Source organism: Phragmites australis, chromosome 8 (genome assembly GCF_958298935.1).
Source record: "Phragmites australis chromosome 8, lpPhrAust1.1, whole genome shotgun sequence".
Classification (NCBI taxonomy): domain Eukaryota; kingdom Viridiplantae; phylum Streptophyta; class Magnoliopsida; order Poales; family Poaceae; genus Phragmites; species Phragmites australis.
The window spans coordinates 37,807,282-37,830,377 of NC_084928.1; the positions used below are offsets into that span (position 1 = coordinate 37,807,282).

At 47.9% G+C, this 23,096-nt stretch overlaps 2 protein-coding genes across 2 annotated transcripts; both read right to left on the reverse strand.

Annotated features, from left to right (window-relative positions):
- Positions 1–399: 399 nt before the first annotated feature.
- Positions 400–7,790, reverse strand: LOC133927475 (uncharacterized). The gene is made up of 18 exons (XM_062373967.1): positions 6,626–7,790; positions 6,053–6,124; positions 5,768–5,972; positions 5,604–5,688; positions 5,398–5,496; positions 5,230–5,311; positions 5,080–5,139; positions 4,916–4,968; positions 4,674–4,840; positions 4,025–4,235; positions 3,382–3,439; positions 3,162–3,218; positions 2,843–3,085; positions 2,235–2,299; positions 2,096–2,152; positions 1,902–1,995; positions 1,312–1,452; positions 400–1,221 (listed from the first exon to the last, which is right to left on the reverse strand). The coding sequence occupies exons 1-18, from the start codon at positions 7,454–7,456 to the stop codon at positions 1,141–1,143; spliced, it is 2,661 nt and encodes an 886-aa protein (XP_062229951.1). The 5' UTR covers positions 7,457–7,790; the 3' UTR covers positions 400–1,140.
- A 291-nt stretch (positions 7,791–8,081) lies between these two features.
- Positions 8,082–13,633, reverse strand: LOC133927474 (ABC transporter G family member 28-like). The gene is made up of 13 exons (XM_062373966.1): positions 13,215–13,633; positions 13,054–13,130; positions 12,401–12,673; positions 12,168–12,231; positions 11,944–12,090; positions 11,753–11,787; positions 11,423–11,496; positions 10,467–11,332; positions 10,074–10,370; positions 9,516–9,992; positions 9,280–9,428; positions 8,705–8,994; positions 8,082–8,580 (listed from the first exon to the last, which is right to left on the reverse strand). The coding sequence occupies exons 1-13, from the start codon at positions 13,430–13,432 to the stop codon at positions 8,302–8,304; spliced, it is 3,246 nt and encodes a 1,081-aa protein (XP_062229950.1). The 5' UTR covers positions 13,433–13,633; the 3' UTR covers positions 8,082–8,301.
- Between the last annotated feature and the right edge of the window lie 9,463 nt (positions 13,634–23,096).

Genomic DNA, 23,096 nt, shown 5'->3' on the forward strand with positions numbered 1-23,096 from the left:
ACGCACATGTGATCAGTAATTAAGGAAAATTTTGATAGCAATAACATGATATTTTGCGAATATATAAACACACCTAACAACGAGAAAAATGTCATGTTTGCATCAGATAATAATATTGGTTGAGTTATTTTGATACTATATATATATATATATATATAGACACACACACACACACACAGAAATTGTGCTCAAACAATGGACTATTTAAAAAATATTTAGACTCCGAAACAATGATGTGAAAGTTTCTAAAAAATATTACATAAAATGTTGAGCAACAAGCCATACTTGCATGCTATATCATGTCTGTAGTTTCAACTGAAGTTATGACTTTCTTTGAACAAGCTAAAATTGGGCGAAAAGTGTGAGCTACAGCAAGGGCAAAATCTGATCCCGGCCAAATGATAACGTGAAATTTCAAGGATAAATGCAACTAACAACGAGGAAAATGTCATACTTCCATCCGGGAACTACATTGGTTCAGTTACTTTCTAGGATAAATTTAGACATACAGGTGACTTGGACTATGTAAGGTAAATATGTTACATTACTACTGCACTGCAATAATGCATCAACATCGACGGTGGTGCCGGTGCCGAGGCGGAACAAACACACCATCACACATGATGATGATGTACGTTGAATTTGATACATCCCCAACCCACCCCCCCCCCCCCCCACACACACAACTGCAATACACGCACTATCGCACTAGATCCTATCATAAATCAAAGAGGCACTCCACAAATACCACAGTAACCTCTGCAGTAAAAATTCCGACCCAAGAAAACACAAGCACAGGCAGTCGCCATCCCATTCCGACCCAAACAAACGCAAAATCACGAGAAGCACAGCAGCCCACAATGCGTGTGCTAAACTCCGCCGCCTTATAAGCTGCCTCAAATTCTCCTCAGCTTTGCCTTTGCCTTTGCTGCTTGTACCTCATCTCTTACACAATTTTCTTCTTCGCCTCAGCTACCCCAGCAGATCAGAATGCCAATACCACCATGCTCATCAACTTCTCACAGAAATGGCCAGGGCGCCCTTTCCTATCTACACCAATTTCAGAAGCACGCAAACAAAGAGCTGCTTCTTAGCTTCATGCTCCTTGCTCCCAGCATGCCATACTCACAGAACTAGCATTCACGTCCTGGGGACCAGCTTGTGAAGGGTTGATGTTCCCTGGAACACGGTTGTTCGTCCACCCTTGAGGTATTCACGCAGCTGCAGCACAAAACAAATTTACATCATTACAATCTCAAATTAATTTCAGTCTCACATACGGACAAGTTGGGTCTAGGAACATATATAAACCTCATCCTGGCTTATCTTTGTGAACCCAAACCGCTCTGTCCAGATAGACTCTGCTTCCTCTGCAGCTGGTAGCACAAAATGTTTCACCTCCAAAGATGCCAACAATCGTTCTATGCAGGCGAAAAGCACTTGGAAATACCCCTGCTCAGTTCAGAGAAGAAAGAAAGATCAATACTACTAGACCTCAGTTCATGTCTGAACAAATGGGGCACAACTTTGTAACAAGGGAAGCTCCAACCGTGTAGTTACATTCAAATAAATAGCCCTTATTCCAAAGCACTCAAACATCTAGCAGCATTTATCTACCAAAACATCATCCATTAAAGTTCTCTTCCTATATATTTCAAAGGCTATAGCATCTACAGCAGTTACTGAGGCAATGGACTGCACTTGCAGTCCCTTGTCCACTTGTGTCGTTGGAAAAACTACGCATTGCGCAGATGCATAATCTGTGCAGCTGGTTTAGTTCAGAGACTCTATACGCTCAAAACTTTCATTCTTTTTTTTTTCTAAAGGATACGTAAATTTAATTAATTAAAACTTGACTATAATACATCAGATATCTCAAACATAAATAGATATGAACTTACCAAGCCTTGGCTATCCCTACTTGTAGCAACCAATGGCAGCTCAGCAATTTCACTACCCATGATGCGGAAAAGACCCGCAGAAACTACAGCATTGCTGCATCAACAAAATCAAAATTAAAGTTGTGCAACTAAAACTAATTGGTTGATATTGTCATTTCATTTTCAGCGAGAAACAATCTAGCACGGAAATTTACCCCACAGTTAACACAGCACAATACATTCCTGTGTAATCTTGATCCCTTACACTCCTCCTGGAAATAAATGCATATATTATGTCCACAATTTTGATTTCTGTGTGATACCAATAAAGGAGTCAGCACTAGTCCATCATACCCATAAACCATGGCTGGAATGAGGTCTCGCCCAGTTGTAATCTGGATAATGGGATCAAATGATTCCTGCAGAAAGTGCAAATACTAGATTACGAAAACAGTCAATAGCGCTGATTACTCAATAAACAAAATGATGCATCCTCGGTTTTGTAAACAAATGAAAAAAAAAACTCTACATGCTTATGATCTGTTTTGTCATAATTATTTCCCATTCTATAAGTTGGGCCTGAACTTGACTATTGTCAGTTAATAATATTATTTCCCCTTCTATAAGTTGGGCCTGAACTTGACTATCATCAGTTAGTAAAGCAAAGATGTTTTATCCTGTCAATTTTTTCTTGTTGATTAATAGCTTAAACCGGCAGATTTGCAAGGTTATGCATGACATGGGGAATGAGCAAAACAAGACATGGACTATATGTTTCGCCTCCTTTATCGAAAATTACACTCCGTGCAATCCTATATAATGATCACTTTCTTTTCTTAAGGTACTATACATTTGCGACATCCTAGTCATAGGTTATCGCAAATTCTACCAAGTGACAAACAGTCACTGGGCAACTGTTTCGTCAATTACTTAATATCTAGTATAAAGTGACAGAAACTCACATGGAAAATCGCAACAGCTTTGGAGAGCACCAATTTACTATCTGCTGAACTCTTGTCCTTCAAAACTCTCCATCTAACACCAAGGTCACCATCCTCATTTAAACCTTTCTCTTCACGCTTCTTCTTTATAAGATCTACATCCACAATAGAAACAGGTTCTGCTCCACGGCTAAGTAAGTCTTGCAGTGTCTGGTTAATCCTCACACAGTTGGTGGAACAATACCATGCTCCCTCAGGCAATGCCTGCAGAAGTCAATCATTAATACAGTTCCTAGTTTCTGCTACAAACTCTTCCAGATGTCTCAGGCTAGGAAATCACCGTCAAATCAGCCATGTTATGTTCCTTCAGGCAACCAACATGATATTCTCTCCCACACTGATCAAAAAACAATATATGAATGACTGATTATTCCGTTATTACAAAACCAAATTGCCACTACTGCCTTAAAAAAATAAAGCACAACTCAGAAACAGCAAGATAACACAATGCACATAAATTAGGAAAGAGCACTACTGCAAAATATGATTGGCAAACATACCTGGTCACAGAGCAGCACGGTCCGGGTACTGAATTTCTTTTTGCTGAAATCATGGAGCCTGCCAAAATAATTCAAACAGACAATTCTCCACGGATTATACATATGAAATAAAAGGTTCTTCAGACCATCAGAGAGTCAAATGAAAGCATATATAGGTAACAAAGCTGTATCCTGAATCCTGTACCAGATTTAATGGCACTTGGCATTCAATGAAAACATTCTGAAACTTTCTTTCTGATAGGAGGTACCAATGATATGACTTTCACAAACCAGTAAATATTTAGCGCAAAACCGATAACAACCACAACAAGTAAACAAAAATATGAACAAATACTAAAACAGAATTATCTAGGGTAACAAAGACTAAAATAATATATTAATGAAACTAAGATCAACATAAATGTAACCAATGAGTTGGTAAGGAGTGAGAAAATTAAACATTCCGACATTGAGCTTCCTTAGCTCAACCAGTCTATGCTCTACAAGACTACAACAACTAGCGCTATTTGATAAGAAATTGTCAAATTTCCTTTGTTGGCAAAAGATACTTTATAAGGTAGATTCGATGTATCTACATTTTATGAAAAGAGTAAAAGAAAAGCAAGCCAGAGTGAATATACAAGCACCATGGATGAACACTTACTTGCACAGTGCACAACCGCCAAATCCAGTCTCAGGTGTTGTAGCAATACGTATGGACCGCGTAAATATTTGCTCCAAGGGATCAACTCCTTCAATCCTCCCAGCAGCTATTGCATTGTTGTTATATGCCAAACAACTTTCCCTCTGTTGCCTATTCTCACAATATCGGCAACACCAAGTTCCCTTTGGGGTAGCAGACAAGCTAACACATTCTGCAACAGGCATACAGTATAACAGTAATGAGAACCCAGCTACGTGGCCTTGTTCAAAGGGGTTCACCAAACATAATTCCTGATAAACACCAGATATTAGGAATAATAACTGAAAAGATGGCAGTAAGAAACAGTTGAACATTAGTGTCAAAATGCAACATCATAATTTAAAGAGAAAGTAAATACACCAGGAATCCTCATGTAGACTACAAATCAGACATAGTGTTACAACTCATTTTAGATATATCTCAGGAAGGTAGGCTCCCTGACACCTGGACTTAAGCATCAGTAAAAAATGCTATGAACAGTAATTTTTCAGCCATTCCACTGGGAAACCTATATCTGGACAGTCACATATCCTAAAAGAATAAAAGGCAACTTAATTAAGCAGTGAGCACAGAGGCAACATCTCCTATTGGCTATGCATAATGTCATTACCTCTGTGAAAAGCCCTTGGGCAGGTATCACAAAGGAGAAGCTGCCCACCATCTGAACAGATGCTGCACAAGTCATCACTTTGTCTGTTCGATATCTTTTGACCTTTTGAAAGTGAAATTGACAGCTCATGCAGTGAAACACCATTTGACATGTATATGTTGTGGTAACTACAATAGTGTTAGTACAAGGGATCAGAGTTTGAATAGTAACTCTTGACAAAAAATATACAACAATAAACTCACGGTTTGCGTCGAGCAGCTCGACCAGCATGAGCTTCAAACTGTGAAGGACTAACCTGTTCATTGAGTATAACGAATTCCAGATTAAGACGCTGACTTATCAGTTGAGTTTGCGATACATTCCATTGAATTTCAACATGTATCTAATGAAAGAGACTACAATTTACCACTGTGTTGCAGCAATGACAATAGATCCCAAGTTCCTTTATATATCCATCCAGTAACCTCTAGAAAGTTGTCATTGCCAGTGTTAATGACAAAATAACATGTGTACTGGCTGAAATGAGAAGTTGAGTGACGATGAACAAGAAAATGACCTTTCCACCAACATAGTAGCCAACATCAGTGCCCTCTGGTAAAACACCGCTCATGAAAACCACCTTATGCAACCCCTTATCCCTTTTGTCATAAAACAGCAAAAAGGGGACAATTAGATGTGAGAAATCTGAGGAAAAGGGATGCTTATCATAATCAACAGCACTTACTTTCTTGTAAGCCTGCCTGCACTCGCAGTTTTTGCTCCTGGGGATGAACTCTTACATCCCTTAGCAGACGAAGTTGAGCTTCGTCCAATTTTTGATGACCTAAATAACAGTAAGGCAGCAAAAAAGCAACGGTGTGGAACTCTAAATGTAAACTTTGATATGATCAGCAAAACTGGAAACAGCCACATGTCTATTACAAAGATTACCTGGTACTATTCTTAGCTCCCTTGGACTCGAGACATGAATCGCATAAAGAAGCAAATTTCCCACTGCAGAGTGTACTAAATGAACCTGAAAGATTATATATTCATCAAAAATTTAGCATTAAACAAAACCGGGCTTGGTGGGGATGAGAGGAGAAACAACCCACTTTTGCATGTTTGGCATCTGAACGTCCTCTTCTGAGGTGCTGGGCCTATCACCTTCTGTATTGCAGACTCCAACATGTCTAAGGTAGCATTTGTGCATGCCCTCAATATATCATGCAGATTATTTCCATTTTCCAGGAAAATGTAATCGGAAGGGTGCTTTTTGGTACTCCCAGCATGCACCTCAAAATAGTAAGGTGAAACGACCTGCAACTCATGGTACATTGGTTGGACTCTCGTAGCTGGGATAGCAAGGTGGTGATTTTGCAGAAGGGGATAAAACTCACTTTTCGGCCTTTGCATGAAGAACAAGAGCACAGTATGCCAATACGTTTGATAACTCCCCGAAGTACTGCTCGCTGAAATAAGACCATAAACACATCCCTGGTAAAAATGGCAGCAACCATGGATCTGACCACAAAAATGGAGATGGAAGATGCAACTGAGTGATATGAATCTCAGCATGCAGAACATATAGATAAAGATAAGGTACCTCATGTTTTCTTACATTCATCATAAGGTGACACGAGGAACCAAGGTATTAGCTAACAGAAAGACATTACTGCAGTAGATCACGCCAATGTTACGGCGGCGATGAGATGCTTCTAGTTATAGGGCAGAGTTCTATTCAATTTAAAAGAATATATATTTGATACTACCCTCTACAACATTGTCTTACCTGGATATGCCTGATGTCTGGATAAGTGTATGAAATGAAATCCTTAAGAAGTCTGTATTCCATTTCCAATGTACTATGGGTTTGTATTTTGCTTGCAGGGTGTAGTAAGTAAGATGCATGGATGTGATGAACAGATGAATTAGTTAGTGATGGGTAAACAGAGGGAGCATGCATAGCGTACCTTGCCTTTCCTCATGATGTACTTGACGGGCTGGCCTTCGAGCAGGCCAGTGGCGAGCAGCTCCCTGAGGTTGGTGGGGATCTTGTTTGTATTTAGGGAGATCCCCTTGTTGCTGTTGATACTGGTGGTGGTGGTGTTGGGTGAAGGTGAGGAGGAATTGCTGGCGGTGGTGGTACCTGAGAGGTCGTCGTCGTTGCTGTCCTTGTCCTTGAGCAGGAGTGATCTGGTGAAGCGCCTCCTGATTGCCTCTTCCTCCGGTGGCTCCGGTTTGGGCTTGAGTGGAGGCGCATTGTGGGCAGGAGGAGTAGCGGGGGTGTGAGGAGGCGGAGGCTTGAGGAGCATGGAGCGCGTGATCCGCCTGGGCGGCGACTCCGGCGGGATGATGATGTTGGCGTGGTGTGCGGGATCCGCATCATCCGCGTGGGCGTGGGCGTGGGCGTGGGCGTGGGGGGGTGGAGTCGAAAGCAGCGGTGGCGGCGGCTGAGGGCTGGGCTCAGCAGCAGCCATCAAGGCGAGCACGGGACCCGGCTGCTCGAGAGCGTCCCCCTCATGGTGTCCTCCAGGGGCGGGGGCGTCCTCTTGGGGAGGATCTGGTGGGCGCGGGCGCTTGGGCTTGGGATTGGGGTCGGGGGTGGAGGAGGAGGAAGAGGATTGGGGGTTGAGGGCGCGGGATGAGCGGCGGGTGCGGCCGAGGGGTGCCGATGAAGAAGAAAGGGCGGCCTGGGAGGCGATGGCGAAGGCGAATTCGCGCTTGAGGCCGGCGCGGACGCCGGAGCGCAGGACGAAGGAGCCGCCGCCGCCCTCCTCGTCGCCGCCGCCCTCCTCGTCCATGGAGGTCCTTGCCTTGCCTTCCCTTCCCTTCCTTATGGCGTCATCTTCGCTTGGATCTCTGGAATCAGAAATTCAGATATCTTCCCTTCCCTTCCCTTCCATCCTGTGGGGGAGGAGGAGGAAGAAGAAATGGGTTGGATCGGGGTCGCAGGGGCTCAACACAGCTACCGAGCGAGCTCTCTCAGGTCACGACCTGGAAATGGAATTGATGAGCTCCCTCGTCGGAATCGGAATCGGAATCGGGTAGAATTTCAGAATTTGCCACCGGTTCCCACGAGTTTTGCTGAGACCATTTTACCCCTGACCCCAAACATTTTCTTCTCCGCCAGGCGCCAGCTACTTGCCTGTCGTCGCCAAGCCATGCCTGAGCAGCAGCAGCAGCAGCAGCTTCAGCTTCTTGGTGGCCTGCAAATGCAATGACTGAGGCTGGGGTTTCTCTTCCTGTGAGGGATGAGCATCCTGCATCCAGATCAAGTGAAGTGATTCCTCCAGTCCTGCTGCTTCCAGTACAAGCCTGGACCCATTCCTCTTCGCAAAAGGAAATTAACAAGTACTACCATATTCTTGCAAAAAAGGAAAGATTTATTCCAACAACAAAATTACCGACTATTACTACCACCTCAAGGGAGGGAAGGATTCCATTTTTTCTTTCCTCTCATATGGAGTATCAACTTGTTATCTGGCATTCCCTTTCTACTGTAGCAACACTGCATGTATAATGTATTCTTCTTCTACTCGCTACATGCCATGATGAACAAATCATCTGCTGCTATGCCACATTGTTATCTATCTATGGGCCGACAGACAGAAAGACAAACAAACAAGGAACAGAGCATGCTCATATATCAGTGCTTCTGGAAGATCACCATGCAGAAGAATGCCACACACCGGAATATCACCCCGTTCACCGCAAGAACCACTATGCACAGAATCTTGTCGTTGATGTTGTACCCACTCTTCACCAGCGAACCGCACCGCGTTATCAGCCACACGCCAGAATACCTCTGAGCATTCGCAATCACAAATGCTTCCAGAGCCCACTTTGTGTAGCACAGATTAGCAAAGAAGGTGTCCTTCTGCTGGGTTGCTATTAGAGTTAGAACAACCGGAAGCAGCGCCGACCACTGTCATCAAAAACAAACAAACCCATTAGTTAGTATGCATATTGATCCCAACAACATCTCCACTACATCTTGGGACGATGCATGGAGCAAACGCTTATACAACAGATACAAAAAAGCAGCTCACCAGCTGTGCGGAACCAGGCTGGAAGAAGATGGCAAAGGTGTAGCCGATTCCCGTCACACAGTAGACAAGCGCCACAAGAACCACGTAGTTCTCCCAAATTGACGACCTTGGGTTGTTGAAGAAGTAAAACATGGAGAGGTACACCATTGGCTTGATGATCGTGTTGAAGTGATCTATTGTATCTTTCGACAGGAAGTATGCCAGCGAGCTCATGCCAGAGTCTCTCTCCCTCCAGTAGTGTATCTTCTCGAGCGAAAATGATCTCAGGGCCCCAATCTTGCACAGCAGAGCTGCAGCCAACAGCAGCTTATTTGCAAACGAACCTTAAGTTCTGGTTCTTGGTAATCAAATTCAAATATACAGTCGCAAAATTATCTTCTCTCCGCATGCAGAACAAACAGCTTCACATTAACTTAGCGTCCTAAGCAGCAGTGCACTTAACGTACTGGTTTGATGTGTACCTTTTCTATCATATACCCCTTCCTAGTCTTGCTTAGAAAAATACAGAGAATGCAAATAGAAGGTTTAAACATCATAAATGGCATTCCCCATGTCAGGATCAAGACAAAACTTACAGACAGCAATGACAGTGTATGTGTAACCAAGTGCTCCAAATGTCTCATCGCTCACTTTTGCTAGTGTGCCTAAACAGATACCAGCAAGACCCAGTATCAGATAGTCAACTCCTTGTATTCTAGCCTCACGAAGCCTCTGCTTGCCACACCTGAATAAAATACAAGAGGATGTCGAATTGTCGATGATAATAGATTACCAGAAAAGCTAAAGTCTCTGCTTTGGTAGAATAACTTACCTCCCCAGGTAGTATTTGTATTGCCTAAGGATCCCAGGAGTGCGTCGATTCGATAAGTTTTCAGAAGACTTATTGTAATCATACTCATCTTTCTTCTGTCCAACTATGTCCCTGACATTGCCCCACACTTCACCAGCAATAGATTGCCCAGAGTCATCACCTAAGGCATGATCCCCTCCCCCCCTGAAAGATGATTCTGCGTCAGAAGCACTCTGCAGCATATCTCGTGGAACTTCATATCCATTGTGCAGCATCCATCTGATAGGGAGATCTTTGACATTTACAGGTGCATTTGAGTTTGGCTTCACAATTCCTTCCAAGATGTCTATATAGTAGTCTGGTGGGTTCACACGATCCGGCACAACAATGCCCAATCCTGCAAAGTATTCCTCCACTTTCTTTACAGGCCCGTGGTACACAGTCATACCACCTTTCGCGAGAAGTATCAAATCATCGAACATCTTATACAGCGTATAACTGCAAGTAAAGCCAGTTCAGTTACTTAACTTGATTGAGTGTAAGGCTGCATACAAGCAAGAGGGTGAATATGGAAACAACCTGGGTTGATGAACGACCATAGATATGTTGACACCCTCAAGAGCTTCCCTTCGTAGGGCGCGAAGTAAAAGCAGGGATGAAGCACTGTCCAAACCCGATGTTGGCTCATCTAAAATAAGCACGGAGGGTTCCATGACCATTTCTAGCCCTACATTTACTCGTTTGCGCTGGCCACCTGAGATGCCACGCTGTTCAACAGTTCCAACCAAAGAATCACGAACTGCTTGCAGTCCCAACGACTCAATAACTCTTTCCACGACCAGAACCTTATCAGCTTTTGACATGTCAGCAGAAAGCCTGGGGCATGGCATGGCATGTGCAAGAAATTCAGTCTAAGTTTACTAGCTGATGAGTAATGAATCACGGAATCTACTGAGGTTGCAATTTACATACCTGCATCTTGCATTGAACCAGAGATTCTCTTGAACAGTCAAATTCCCGTGGACAATATCATCTTGCGGGACAAAGCCAATGATTCTCTTGTATGCACGAATAGGTTCCAATTTCCCATTTATAAGTATCATACCTGTTGTCTCGCATCCAGTTGCCTTACCAGCGATAGCACTCAAGAATGTGGTCTTTCCCGCGCCTGATGGGCCCATCACAGCAGCTACCCGACCAGGCATAAGCTTTCCTGTCACAGATCTTAGAAGTTTTTTCTTACTCCCCTTCAAGGTTAGAGTAAGGTCTTTGAAAGCAATCTCAATTGAGGGTCTTTTCTTGATATCGTCTTCAGTGGCCATCAATATCACTCCTGAAAAGGTAAGATTTTGATTCTGCTGTTCCATTGCCTTTTCCTTTTCAATTTGTCCGTATGCATACTTGAAAATTTGGCTCTGAGTGTGCGCATGTCTCCCTTTGGTCTTCTTTTTTTCTCCTATTTCAACATTGAAGCCTTCGCCTTTTTCAGGGTTCTCTTCGAGTGAGCGCATCATGTCAGTAAGATTATTCTTATCTCCTCCTGATTCTTTCAATGGCCCAGCATCAGATTCAGTTGGAGGCAGACCGGTACCTCCTTTGGACGGTTCGTGTGTCCTAAGAGTCTTTTTGCGTGAGAATGTGCGGGACAGTGATGACTGCAGGCCCACAGCATGCTTTTTTGCGACATCTTTAGCTGATTTCCACCTTTCACGAGCCTGTGCAGTCTCTCTTGCATGTCTTGCAGCAGCCTCCCTAGATTTTGCTTGCTTTTTCTCCCGGTTTATTAGAAGTTGTCCAGAGAAGTTGTAAATGATCAACAGCACTAAGCTCAAGGCACCCTACAGAATCATAAACGAGCAGATGTCAGCTCAACTTCCTAGGTTACAAGACATACCACATTCTTGACTTCCACTGGAACTGTATGTTACCACTAGCAGTGCACCAAATATGGTAATGTCCTGATTCACAGAGTTTGGTTTACAGCTGCCCTTATTGAAGCATTCTGCAATTGAGAAAAGAAATGTGGCCACACAGTAAGGTTGGGACATTTCAAGCTGAAGATATAAAACCAAATGACAGTATCATCATAAGCAAAACAGTGGATTTCAGCCCTATTTGACAACTTCTCCATTTCCCTAGGAGTCAGCCGTATTGAAAGTTAAAGGAAAGATCCACACATATATTGCCACAAGGATGAAGTACAAAAATGGAAGCATCCAATTATCAGATTTTGTATATGGAAAGATAAGTTAACTTACTGGTTTGTGAAGTTGAACCCTTCCTGCAGTAAAACCTGAAAAGGTGCAACTTATATTTGTTAGTATTTGGAAATGATATAAAATTCTTAAGCCACATTTCACATAAAGTAACTCAGATACTACTTGTGTGGACTGATCATGATTCTAGGAGAGGTTGACTAAATATTGAAGCATTCGATAGATAGAATTACCCACTACTACAAGAGAGTTTCTTTATAGTGCTTGGACAGTAGTAACCAGCTGGACAAAAAACATCATCGGTACTAACGACATCTGCCCATCTATCAGCACCACCACAAGTATGATTCGGCTTCCCAGGAGGTGGCTGATAGTTGTACCTGCACCAAGTGTACAGTATTGACAACATAATCCGAAAGCACCATATAATGGAAAGAAAATACAACTTGCAACTTACGGATCACAGACTCCTGTTGTTTTATTTAAAGTGGACCCGGGACAGTATGCTCCCAAAGGACATGCTGCATACATAGGTGAGCAACGATGGAGCTATCAGACTGTTGTCATGCTATCAAGAAGCAATCTTTAAAAATAAAAATAAAAAAGGAAGTGAGCAGATAAAGATTGGACATCTTCTCCTGTATAAATAAGCATGCTGCATGGTTGATGTGGTTGCCAGGGCTAACTTACGTATCATGCAAGTGAGGCCATGAGGGCAAAAGAAGCCAGCACAGCAACCTCGACAATCAAGAGTTCTAGAAGGGAAGTTGACAGCATCTTGTAAGTTGACCTGCTGTTCTTTGCCAGCACTGCATGCCCATCCAGGCTCACAGCCATCGATCCATGATGTGAGGTTGCAGTTCTTGTTTGGTCTGACGTAGTTCTTTTTTCCATTGCCTTCGAGGAAGCTTTCAAAGTAGAACTTCATCTCAGCGGCCGTGCACACACGCTGTGGTAGGTCTCCTGTTGATCCGTTCGTGAAGGAATGGAAAATTGGTATATGTGAGAACCAGATCTGATGGATAGTAGAAGACCAAAGCTAAATTGTGACACGTTAATGCAGAGGCAGGGCATGAAAATGCCTGGTCGTTCAATTAGCCAATGTGCCATTTCTCCGGCCGTTAAAAGCTATAAATAAGTTTGGTTCATACAGATCCTGATACTGCAAGCCAAATGGCATATGTATATCGAGCATGCGTTGCTTTTTAGAATTTTAGTTTCAAACTCAATTCACCCCGGGTATCATTAATTTAAACGGGCAGGCCGCAAAACCACTAGTTTTGTTCCGAAATGCAAAAGAAAGAAAACAAAATGAAGGGGATTGAAACGAAGCAAGAATGTACCGTTGGTCTCCTTCATGCAGTTGGTGAGGAAGGTGGGATCGGAGGAGAAATTGAAGGCGGTGTTCCACTCGTCATCCCTGCAATTTTGAAAGGATTTGCATTTGCAGCAGGTAGGTAGGTGGTTCTCGGCTGGAATGGAAGTGAAGTGGTGACATGCTTACATGTTCTTGATGCAGTAGTGGAACTCCCTGCCCATCTGCTGCGCGAATGAGGTGGTGATGGACTTGAGGCGGTCGTTCATGACCCCCGCCACCATCGGGCTCCCAGCGGCCAAGGACGCCACGTCGCCTCTGGTCTGCGCGGCGAGGGAGCGGCGGGGGTTGACGGCGGCGGCGGCCGTAGCGGCGGAGAGAAGGAGGAGGAGAAGAAGCCGCGCCATGGAGACGGAGCGAGTATAGGGGAGGCGGTGGCGATGGGAGGGAGACAAGGGGAAGACTCATGTCGGAGTCGGACCCTCCTTCCGCGCGCGCGTCCTCCCCTCGTCTTCTTGCTTAATTTTGCTCGTGGTGTTGGTGGCGCGGAGAGTTGCGCGCCGAAGGTTGCGGCCGGCGGGGGGAGAGAAAGAGAGAGAGACCGGGGAATAAATATAATCTAATCTAGTCTAATCTAAATACTTAAAAAGCAGTAGTGCTATCTTCATACGGTTTATCTCTACGTTCTACAGATTAATCTTAAATTTTACACAAATTATCCACCTCGTACCACTCAATAAATACTCGATTTTCTTCACCTGTTCGACCCACGCCCTATCTCCCTGGCCCACCAACGCTGCGTCCCCCTCATTGCCTGGGCCATCACCACACTCGCCTTTGGGTTGTCGTGCAAGGAGATCCATATCGGCAAGTACCACAAGGGTGGCAAGGACGAGAACACCCAATCAACTATATTATTTGCTATAAATATTGTGCTTCGTTACAACACACGTGCATTAAACTAGTAAATCTAAAAATCAGATATTGTGTATTTCTATCCGGAGCTCCTGTACGTACTAAAACAAGTTTGTACAGGAATATCGGGGAAGGTATTTGTCGGAGAGTGAACTCCTGTCGCAGGGATCCCGAGAGACCCCTTTTTAGAGATTCGGCCGGGGGGATGATCCTAGAAAAGCTTGCACGGGAAATGAGCGGAAAAGGAAATAAAATGCGATGGCTTGCGGGGACACCGGGTTTTTGGACAGGTTCGGGCCGCGCGGAGGCGTAACACCCTACTCCTGTATGAGTGTTATATCTATCCTTGAAGGAGATCCTTCAAGGGTATATCTGGTTCTCGAGGGAGAGCTGTTTACAAAGAGCAGGAGGCTCTTATGTTCTAGCTAGCTGGTTTCTTGATTGTCTTGTGATCGGGGGTGGTGATTTCTTGTTCTTCGACTGACCTCTTGTTTTTCTCTTGTCCTCCTCTTTTTCGTTGTTCGTCTCTCTGTCTTCTCTAGCGTCCTCCTTCCTTTCCTTTTATAGATGCGCCGACCTCGACATATCCTGAATGGGAAAGAGGGGATGCCAATGCCCAGGTGCCACGGAGAAAGGCCTAATCATCTCATTTTGGTGAAGTGACAGGGGCGGTGGAGGAAGGCGGCGCGCATTCGACCACTAGCCGCTGCGGAAGCTTCGGGGTGCCACAAAAAAAAGGCCCATCGGACAGCCTCAGAGGTGCCCGGTGCGCCCACTCTGTCTTGTTCTCCTGCCAGGGCAGGGTGGCAGGCCGAGTGCTTCGATTCTGGTAACGTTATCCCGAGGTGCGCAAGTGGAAACGGGACGGGACCCGTGCATTTAATGAACCCACGCCCCCCAGCCAGGGCATGGCCGGGTCTGACACTGGGGCGTGGGCAGCCGAGAATGTCAGGATGTCAGAATGCCAGGCCACGCGCGCCTATTAAATGCGGCATCGGGCCCTTGACTGGATGACACTCTGGCGACGGGGCCCTTTGAGTCTTTGAACGATCTTGCGCGAACCTTCTGGGGACCGAGTCCCCGGGGGCTGCCACGTGCAGCCCCGAGCACTATTTCCCGAGCATCTTGGGGGGACCTTCGGGGCACCGAGTCCTCGGGGGCTGCCACGTGCAGCCCCGAGCACCCTCTCCCGAGTACTTCAGTGAGACCTTCGGGGCACCGAGTCCTCGCGGGCTGCCACGTGCAGCCCCGAGCACCCTCTCCCGAGCACTTTAGAGGGACCTTCGGGGCACCGAGTCCTCGGGGGCTGCCACGCGCAGCCCCGAGCACCCTCTCCCGAGTACTTCAGTGAGACCTTCGGGGCACCGAGTCCTCGCGGGCTGCCACGTGCAGCCCCGAGCACCCTCTCCCGAGCACTTTAGAGGGACCTTCGGGGCACCGAGTCCTCGGGGGCTGCCACGCGCAGCCCCGAGCACCCTCTCCCGAGTACTTCAGTGAGACCTTCGGGGCACCGAGTCCTCGCGGGCTGCCACGTGCAGCCCCGAGCACCCTCTCCCGAGTACTTGAGTGAGACCTTCGGGGCACCGAGTCCTCGCGGGCTGCCACGTGCAGCCCCGAGCACCCTCTCCCGAGCACTTTAGAGGGACCTTCGGGGCACCGAGTCCTCGGGGGCTGCCACGCGCAGCCCCGAGCACCCTCTCCCGAGTACTTGAGTGAGACCTTCGGGGCACCGAGTCCTCGCGGGCTGCCACGTGCAGCCCCGAGCACCCTCTCCCGAGTACTTGAGTGAGACCTTCGGGGCACCGAGTCCTCGCGGGCTGCCACGTGCAGCCCCGAGCACCCTCTCCCGAGTCTCTGCTTTTACCTTGCAGGGTGGTGATATGTGGTGGGCGGCCGGTTTGGCCTCGGGACTTAGGGACCCCTGGTTCTAAATACACCGACAGTAGCCCCCGGGCCCGTTTGGCAGCCGATGGGACAGAGACTGCGAATGGGCCCTTCGTCGCGACCGAGGTCAAGGCGGGCCGAATGCCACGCGGCAAGCTTTCCGGAGGTGGCCCCTGCGGTTTCTAGACATCAAGCAGACCCCAACGGGCAAATGAGTGGACGCGTGTCCATACAACTTCCGAGGGGTGTGATAATCATACGGGCGGCCCGTGCGGTTGCCGCGCAGATCGAGGAAAATACGCCTGGCAAAATGCTGACATCGCGCGATACGAAGGGCGACGGCCCCGCGCGGCAAGTGCTGGAGCTGCAGCAAGTCTGCGAGCGCCTTGAGACCCTGCCTTGGGCAGTCCAGGAGCTCGCCGCCCGGGAGGGGCGCGGCCTGGCTCATGCCGTGGCCGAGCATGTCTTGGCCTGCTATCGAAGCAGGGACCCGAACTTCCCGCTGGAGCCGGCGCGGGAGGGAGTGGTCGAGGCTGAGGAGGAGGCCGCCCGGGCAGCGGTTAGCAGTACCGCCTCTGTGGTGGCGGCTGGCTTCAGGCGGGAGGTGCCGCCACCGCCAGCCCCCGGGGACGACTCAGAAGACTCAGCCGACGCCTCTGCCGCAGACTAGGCCGTCGGCGCCCTTATCTTTTTTGTTGCAGATGTAGGAGTGAACCTTTAGAAAAAGCTTTGTCCAGGTCTTGTGAATATAATGGCAGCTTTTCCTTGGGCTCGAAACTCCAATTTCTTTTGTATGCTTGAGGTTTCTTTCCGGCGCTCTGTCTGGAAGTCCCGAGGAGTACTCAGTCGGGCCGCTCCCGACCTTTCCATCCCCGAAAAACGAAGTAGTTGTGGTCGCCGGTGTTGGCGCAGCCAGCCTTCGAGCTCTCGCGAGTCCGTACTGCCTAGCTTAAGAAACAAAGACACAGACTCCCTGCCCGGGAGATAGAACGGCCCTGCCCGGAACACGCCGTGCCCAGTGAACACCTTTTCACTTTGCGACCACTCAGCCGGTAGAAGGGAGACGCGTGCGAGCGAGAATGTGACCAAGAGTCCTCGCGGTTCGGTGGTGCCCGGGCTCAAAAAAGGGCCGGACCGAGTACTGACAGCCTGCCCCCAAGGCCTGAGCTCCGGACTACTCGAGCAGCTCGAGTGATAGGATTACCCAGGGCACCTGAGGACTCGGTAGTGCTCGGGGTCCTTAAGAGCGGACCGACCACCACGACCACCACGAAGGGCTTCGGTCGAACGTTATCGCACGCACGGTACTCCTTTCTACGAACCGCTCTGTCGTTCTAGAAAAAGGCCGACACGCGGCAGGGTTTGTTCACGGGCCAGGAGACCACCTCACCGAGCAGATTAAAGTGCGAGAGCCCCCGAGAATGACTCGGGAACATAAAGTTACTGAAAGCAGATTTGTTTGAATATAACCACTCACCGGGCAGCCGTCGGCCTTCCGGCCAGCCGACCCAGAAGGGGTTGATTCCGAGCCCGGGGGCCCGGGAACTTGATCCTTTCAACGGAGCGCCCGACCGCCCATGGGCATACGAGGCTCCTAGGGTCGGGTGATCCCAACCACCCAAGCCTAGGCGGTAGGACCACCCGAAGAACCCTGGGGGCCGACCAGAGACCGGGGCATTGAAGCCCTCGCGGCCGAGCTGCTTGTGATTGCTGTCCTGTGACTTGATAGAGAAAATGTAGAATTTCTTTGTCTGGTGCGCTTTGTTAGTGCGGTACTTGCCTTAGACTGCTCTTGTTTTTTCGACCCGAGACCTCTCGAATACCCGAACCGGAAGACAAGGGCGGACAGAGGCATAACCTAGAGGTCCTATGGTTCGGTGGCACCCGGGTATGACAGGCCAGACCGAGCACCGACAGCTCGCTCCGGGGGCCTGAGCTCCGGCCTACTCGAGCAGCTCGAGTGATGGGATTACTCAGAGCGCCCCGAAACTCGGTTAGTGCCCGGGAGCCCGTCACGACACCGAACACCACAGCCTACCACGTCGGACGTAAGTCAGCGGCGACTGCTCGCATGTATACCGATTGGGATTCTTTTATCAATGGGAAAAAACGAGAGAGCGAACTTTTTCTCGCACAACCGAGCACCTCACCAGACAGGTTAAACATAGGGAATCCAGAGAAATAATTCGCCATAGTGATTGCTTTATTAAAATACTGAATGTACGATATTTACAAGGTTGGGCGACAGCGATTTACCATACGGGGCGAAGCCTCCAGATTGCTCGGGCGAGGAGAAGCCCCCGGCCTTATCAACCTGAACCGCGAACTTGACCATCTACGGGTAGAAGCGTCGGAGATGCTCGATGTTCCACGGATTCGGGAGTGGCAGCCCCCGAGGACTCTCGACCTGTACCTGGCGGCGAGCGGTGCCGACCAAAGCGGCGATGTCTTGCATCCACCGGCCTTCCGGAGTGTTTGGCGTGGCCTGAATGGGAGGGTGCCTGAGGAGGGCTTGCGCTGCAAGCAAGGCGCTCCCTGGGCTGGCCTCACTAAAAGCGAGCCTGCGCCGGGGCGGCGCCCGACGTGATCCAGAGGCGGGCCTAGCGGCCGGGGCCCTGACCATCTGCTGGGGGTCAGAGAGCACGCCGGCAGCGGCGGCGCTGATGGGCCCAGCGCCCTGATCCCCTTGGGCGGGAAAAACCTCTTGGCCGTGGGGCGGCGTTCCGTTACTGGAAGTGGAGCCGGAACACTGGAGACGATGCCCACCGGCCATCTTTTCCTGTGGAAAAAAAAGGGAAACAAACAATCTAGGGATATTCCCCCCTACCTGGCGCGCCAGCTGTCGGAGAGTGAACTCCTGTCGCAGGGATCCCGAGAGACCCCTTTTTAGAGATTCGGCCGGGGGGATGATCCTAGAAAAGCTTGCACGGGAAATGAGCGGAAAAGGAAATAAAATGCGATGGCTTGCGGGGACACCGGGTTTTTGGACAGGTTCGGGCCGCGCGGAGGCGTAACACCCTACTCCTGTATGAGTGTTATATCTATCCTTGAAGGAGATCCTTCAAGGGTATATCTGGTTCTCGAGGGAGAGCTGTTTACAAAGAGCAGGAGGCTCTTATGTTCTAGCTAGCTGGTTTCTTGATTGTCTTGTGATCGGGGGTGGTGATTTCTTGTTCTTCGACTGACCTCTTGTTTTTCTCTTGTCCTCCTCTTTTTCGTTGTTCGTCTCTCTGTCTTCTCTAGCGTCCTCCTTCCTTTCCTTTTATAGATGCGCCGACCTCGACATATCCTGAATGGGAAAGAGGGGATGCCAATGCCCAGGTGCCACGGAGAAAGGCCTAATCATCTCATTTTGGTGAAGTGACAGGGGCGGTGGAGGAAGGCGGCGCGCATTCGACCACTAGCCGCTGCGGAAGCTTCGGGGTGCCACAAAAAAAAGGCCCATCGGACAGCCTCAGAGGTGCCCGGTGCGCCCACTCTGTCTTGTTCTCCTGCCAGGGCAGGGTGGCAGGCCGAGTGCTTCGATTCTGGTAACGTTATCCCGAGGTGCGCAAGTGGAAACGGGACGGGACCCGTGCATTTAATGAACCCACGCCCCCCAGCCAGGGCATGGCCGGGTCTGACACTGGGGCGTGGGCAGCCGAGAATGTCAGGATGTCAGAATGCCAGGCCACGCGCGCCTATTAAATGCGGCATCGGGCCCTTGACTGGATGACACTCTGGCGACGGGGCCCTTTGAGTCTTTGAACGATCTTGCGCGAACCTTCTGGGGACCGAGTCCCCGGGGGCTGCCACGTGCAGCCCCGAGCACTATTTCCCGAGCATCTTGGGGGGACCTTCGGGGCACCGAGTCCTCGGGGGCTGCCACGTGCAGCCCCGAGCACCCTCTCCCGAGTACTTCAGTGAGACCTTCGGGGCACCGAGTCCTCGCGGGCTGCCACGTGCAGCCCCGAGCACCCTCTCCCGAGCACTTTAGAGGGACCTTCGGGGCACCGAGTCCTCGGGGGCTGCCACGCGCAGCCCCGAGCACCCTCTCCCGAGTACTTCAGTGAGACCTTCGGGGCACCGAGTCCTCGCGGGCTGCCACGTGCAGCCCCGAGCACCCTCTCCCGAGCACTTTAGAGGGACCTTCGGGGCACCGAGTCCTCGGGGGCTGCCACGCGCAGCCCCGAGCACCCTCTCCCGAGTACTTCAGTGAGACCTTCGGGGCACCGAGTCCTCGCGGGCTGCCACGTGCAGCCCCGAGCACCCTCTCCCGAGTACTTGAGTGAGACCTTCGGGGCACCGAGTCCTCGCGGGCTGCCACGTGCAGCCCCGAGCACCCTCTCCCGAGCACTTTAGAGGGACCTTCGGGGCACCGAGTCCTCGGGGGCTGCCACGCGCAGCCCCGAGCACCCTCTCCCGAGTCTCTGCTTTTACCTTGCAGGGTGGTGATATGTGGTGGGCGGCCGGTTTGGCCTCGGGACTTAGGGACCCCTGGTTCTAAATACACCGACAGTATTGGTGTCTTTGTACGTATCATCTATGTAATATCTGTCAGGAGTGAAACATATACGTGGTGTTGTGAATTCACAAAATGGTTTAACTTGTTTATTAAGCATCTGGTCCCTAACTTAGGTTTCGATAATTAATGATAACTTATATTTATAGGCTAATATGTTTAATTGAGGCAGAAGATGATAAAAGAGCTAGAAGATGTATTTGAAGATGGCTAGCTCAAGGTAGGTAAAGATATATAATTATGATATTTTCTTTGGCCAATCAAAATGTGATTATACAAGATAAGGCTGGATTGTTAAGAATATATCTCGTACTATTAAAAGGGATCAACATTTATTTACTTGAGGAATTTATAACCGTCATGTTGCTCAAACTTGCATTGTATGTTAAATAAAAGACTAGTTTGAGAGTGTGTAAGATTAAAGCGCTAAGTGCTCGGCGGTGTGTCCACCATTGGTGACGGTCTTAGAAATGGCAAAGTCTCTAAGAATATTTTGGGGGAGTGATTGCTAGGATGGTGGTCTGATTCCAAAGGTCAAGCGGTCTGATGCTAGAGGGGCAATCTAACCGCTAGAGCACATAGAGAGTAAAAGCTCTCTAGAACGGCTTGCGATCTAATTGTGGGATCTCACAATCTGATCGCCAGTATGTGTCTGTGAAAGTCAAAATTACCCATCAGGCCTACAGCGGTCTGACCACCATGTGTACTACGATCTAACCGTTATGGACTCAGAAGTTAGAAATTCCTATATAACAGTTACAATGAAGTGCAACCTATAAATAGTTCTCAAACAGTTGTGAGAATAAGCTCTTGGATATCTAGATTGAATGCCGGTCTAGAAAACTAACCAATTTCAGCTATGTGCTAAGCTATAAATCAATTCCAACATATAGTGATTTAATTGATGATAATCAAAACAATATCTAATTTAATCGTACTTAACTATTCTTACAAAAGTGATCTTTAAGAGTTGAAGAAACAATTAAAACTGTAACAGATCTACATAATCTTTATTCCTTTTGATAACTCCACATGCAAACCAACAAAGAACCACCTTAGAATGCACCTTCTTCCGTAGAATCCATAATATCTTCTCGAACTAAGTGCGCTTAGTTATAACAAGTGTGAGCACATGTCGTACTCTGTAATTTGTGGGGAAATATGCATATAAAGGCTTTAACAATAGTATGACTAATATGGATCTTTTACATGGAAACACCATTTACTTTAAAATAATTAAAAGCGAGTAAATAATTAAGTGAGCAACAGTAAATAAATAATGACCTCATGATTCCAAATCTAACCACAAAACTGACCACCTCAACCAAGATTCTTACCACCATGGTTGAACATAACCAATACCTCAATCACAGTTCCACCATCGTGATTGTCCAAACCAACAAAACCATCAAATTCTAATGATTTGAGGGTTCCTTGTCACTTTTGACTGTAAACATGGTTGATTAATTAATTTTACAGTATGCAGAGATTGTACACTTTACAAACAAGTCATGATTACCTGTTATGCCCATATCGATCAAATACTTATACACTTCCAAGGTGTGTGGCTAGAAAATCATTACAAAACATTTACAAATACCCTCTCAACATGTGCATACCCGCTAAGGCTTCACCACCGCGTGAATACACCTTAACAACGAAAACCCCCTCTTACGCCTTACAGATCCCAAGAATTACACACAAACTCTATCTTGTGGTAAGCTAGGGAAATTACAAAGCTGTAGAGCGTTAATTATTGGAGAAGCTGGGTAGCTATTTGCTCGGTGCTCAGAGGCAAGATAATCTCACTACGATTTCAGAATAGAATCGGAATAGTTAACCAATGGAATAGGTGTAGGCGGTTTAATCGTTTTCTTTTCTCGTAGATAGCTGTACTAGTACTAGTGGCAGTTCGGTTCCATTTCCCGAACCACCAATTGGTCTACACCATGCTTAGAGTAAAGCAAATTAATTAGTTAGGCTCGTCCTACACCATGCTTGTTGTTGTACTATTAACTTGGAATGATCGCTCCACAAACTGGTTCTTAAATTTAAGCAAGACTACCACAAACTCAACCATACAACATATATCAGTCTCATCCAAACCACTTGCTCAAATTCTAATTTTATGTTGCTACAAAATCATACCATCATCTTTTATCAGAACCATGCCCCTCGCGCGACCAGTCCCTTGGTTGCAGATGGAAATCCCGCGACCAATCTTTGCTGGTCGCGGGGCAGGTACTCACATAACTAGTCTAATCGCATTTAATATCATCCATTCATGTGTTTTTCTTCCTCAGGCACCCTTTCAACAGGCGAGGTCGTGGGCCAGCATAGAGACAGTGTGACCCATCCCGTAGTATTTAATGCTACGTGATGGCTTGGCAGGCGAGTGCGATGGCCTGACACGAGAGCGTGACGGGCTTGCAGCGGGTGGGACAACATTTGGCGGATGGGACAAGGCGTGCAGGACGACCAGGGCAAGCTGGGCATGCCAACCCCCTATAATGATGACCTAAGCGTAGCTATTTTTCGTCAGGGACAGAGCAGCCACCGTATTTGGCACGGTCTACTTGTACTTATACGGTACACCTCACCTCCTGCTATATAAACGGGGGAGGATCATACTTGTAAGGAGAGAGGCTCTGGATAAGTTCATCCAACTCATAAGAAAATACACAGGACGTAGGACTATAATCCCGAGGGAGGCCTGAACCTGGATAAACCCTAGTGTTCTTGAGTTCTCTTCAATACACACACACCAACAA

What these genes read in the sequence shown, in the direction of transcription:
- LOC133927475 (XM_062373967.1), bottom strand. Translation starts at nt 7,456, where the DNA reads ATGGACGAGGAGGGCGGCGGCGACGAGGAGGGCGGCGGCGGCTCCTTC. An exon ending in GGAGCTAAGAATAGTACCAG is followed by an intron (nt 5,497 to 5,603) that starts GTAATCTTTGTA and finishes ACTGTTATTTAG; the next exon opens with GTCATCAAAAATTGGACGAA. An exon ending in GCTACTATGTTGGTGGAAAG is followed by an intron (nt 5,140 to 5,229) that starts GTCATTTTCTTG and finishes ACAACTTTCTAG; the next exon opens with AGGTTACTGGATGGATATAT.
- LOC133927474 (XM_062373966.1), bottom strand. Translation starts at nt 13,432, where the DNA reads ATGGCGCGGCTTCTTCTCCTCCTCCTTCTCTCCGCCGCTACGGCCGCC. An exon ending in AAACTCTCTTGTAGTAGTGG is followed by an intron (nt 11,788 to 11,943) that starts GTAATTCTATCT and finishes GCACCTTTTCAG; the next exon opens with GTTTTACTGCAGGAAGGGTT. An exon ending in TGGTTCAATGCAAGATGCAG is followed by an intron (nt 10,371 to 10,466) that starts GTATGTAAATTG and finishes GCCATGCCCCAG; the next exon opens with GCTTTCTGCTGACATGTCAA.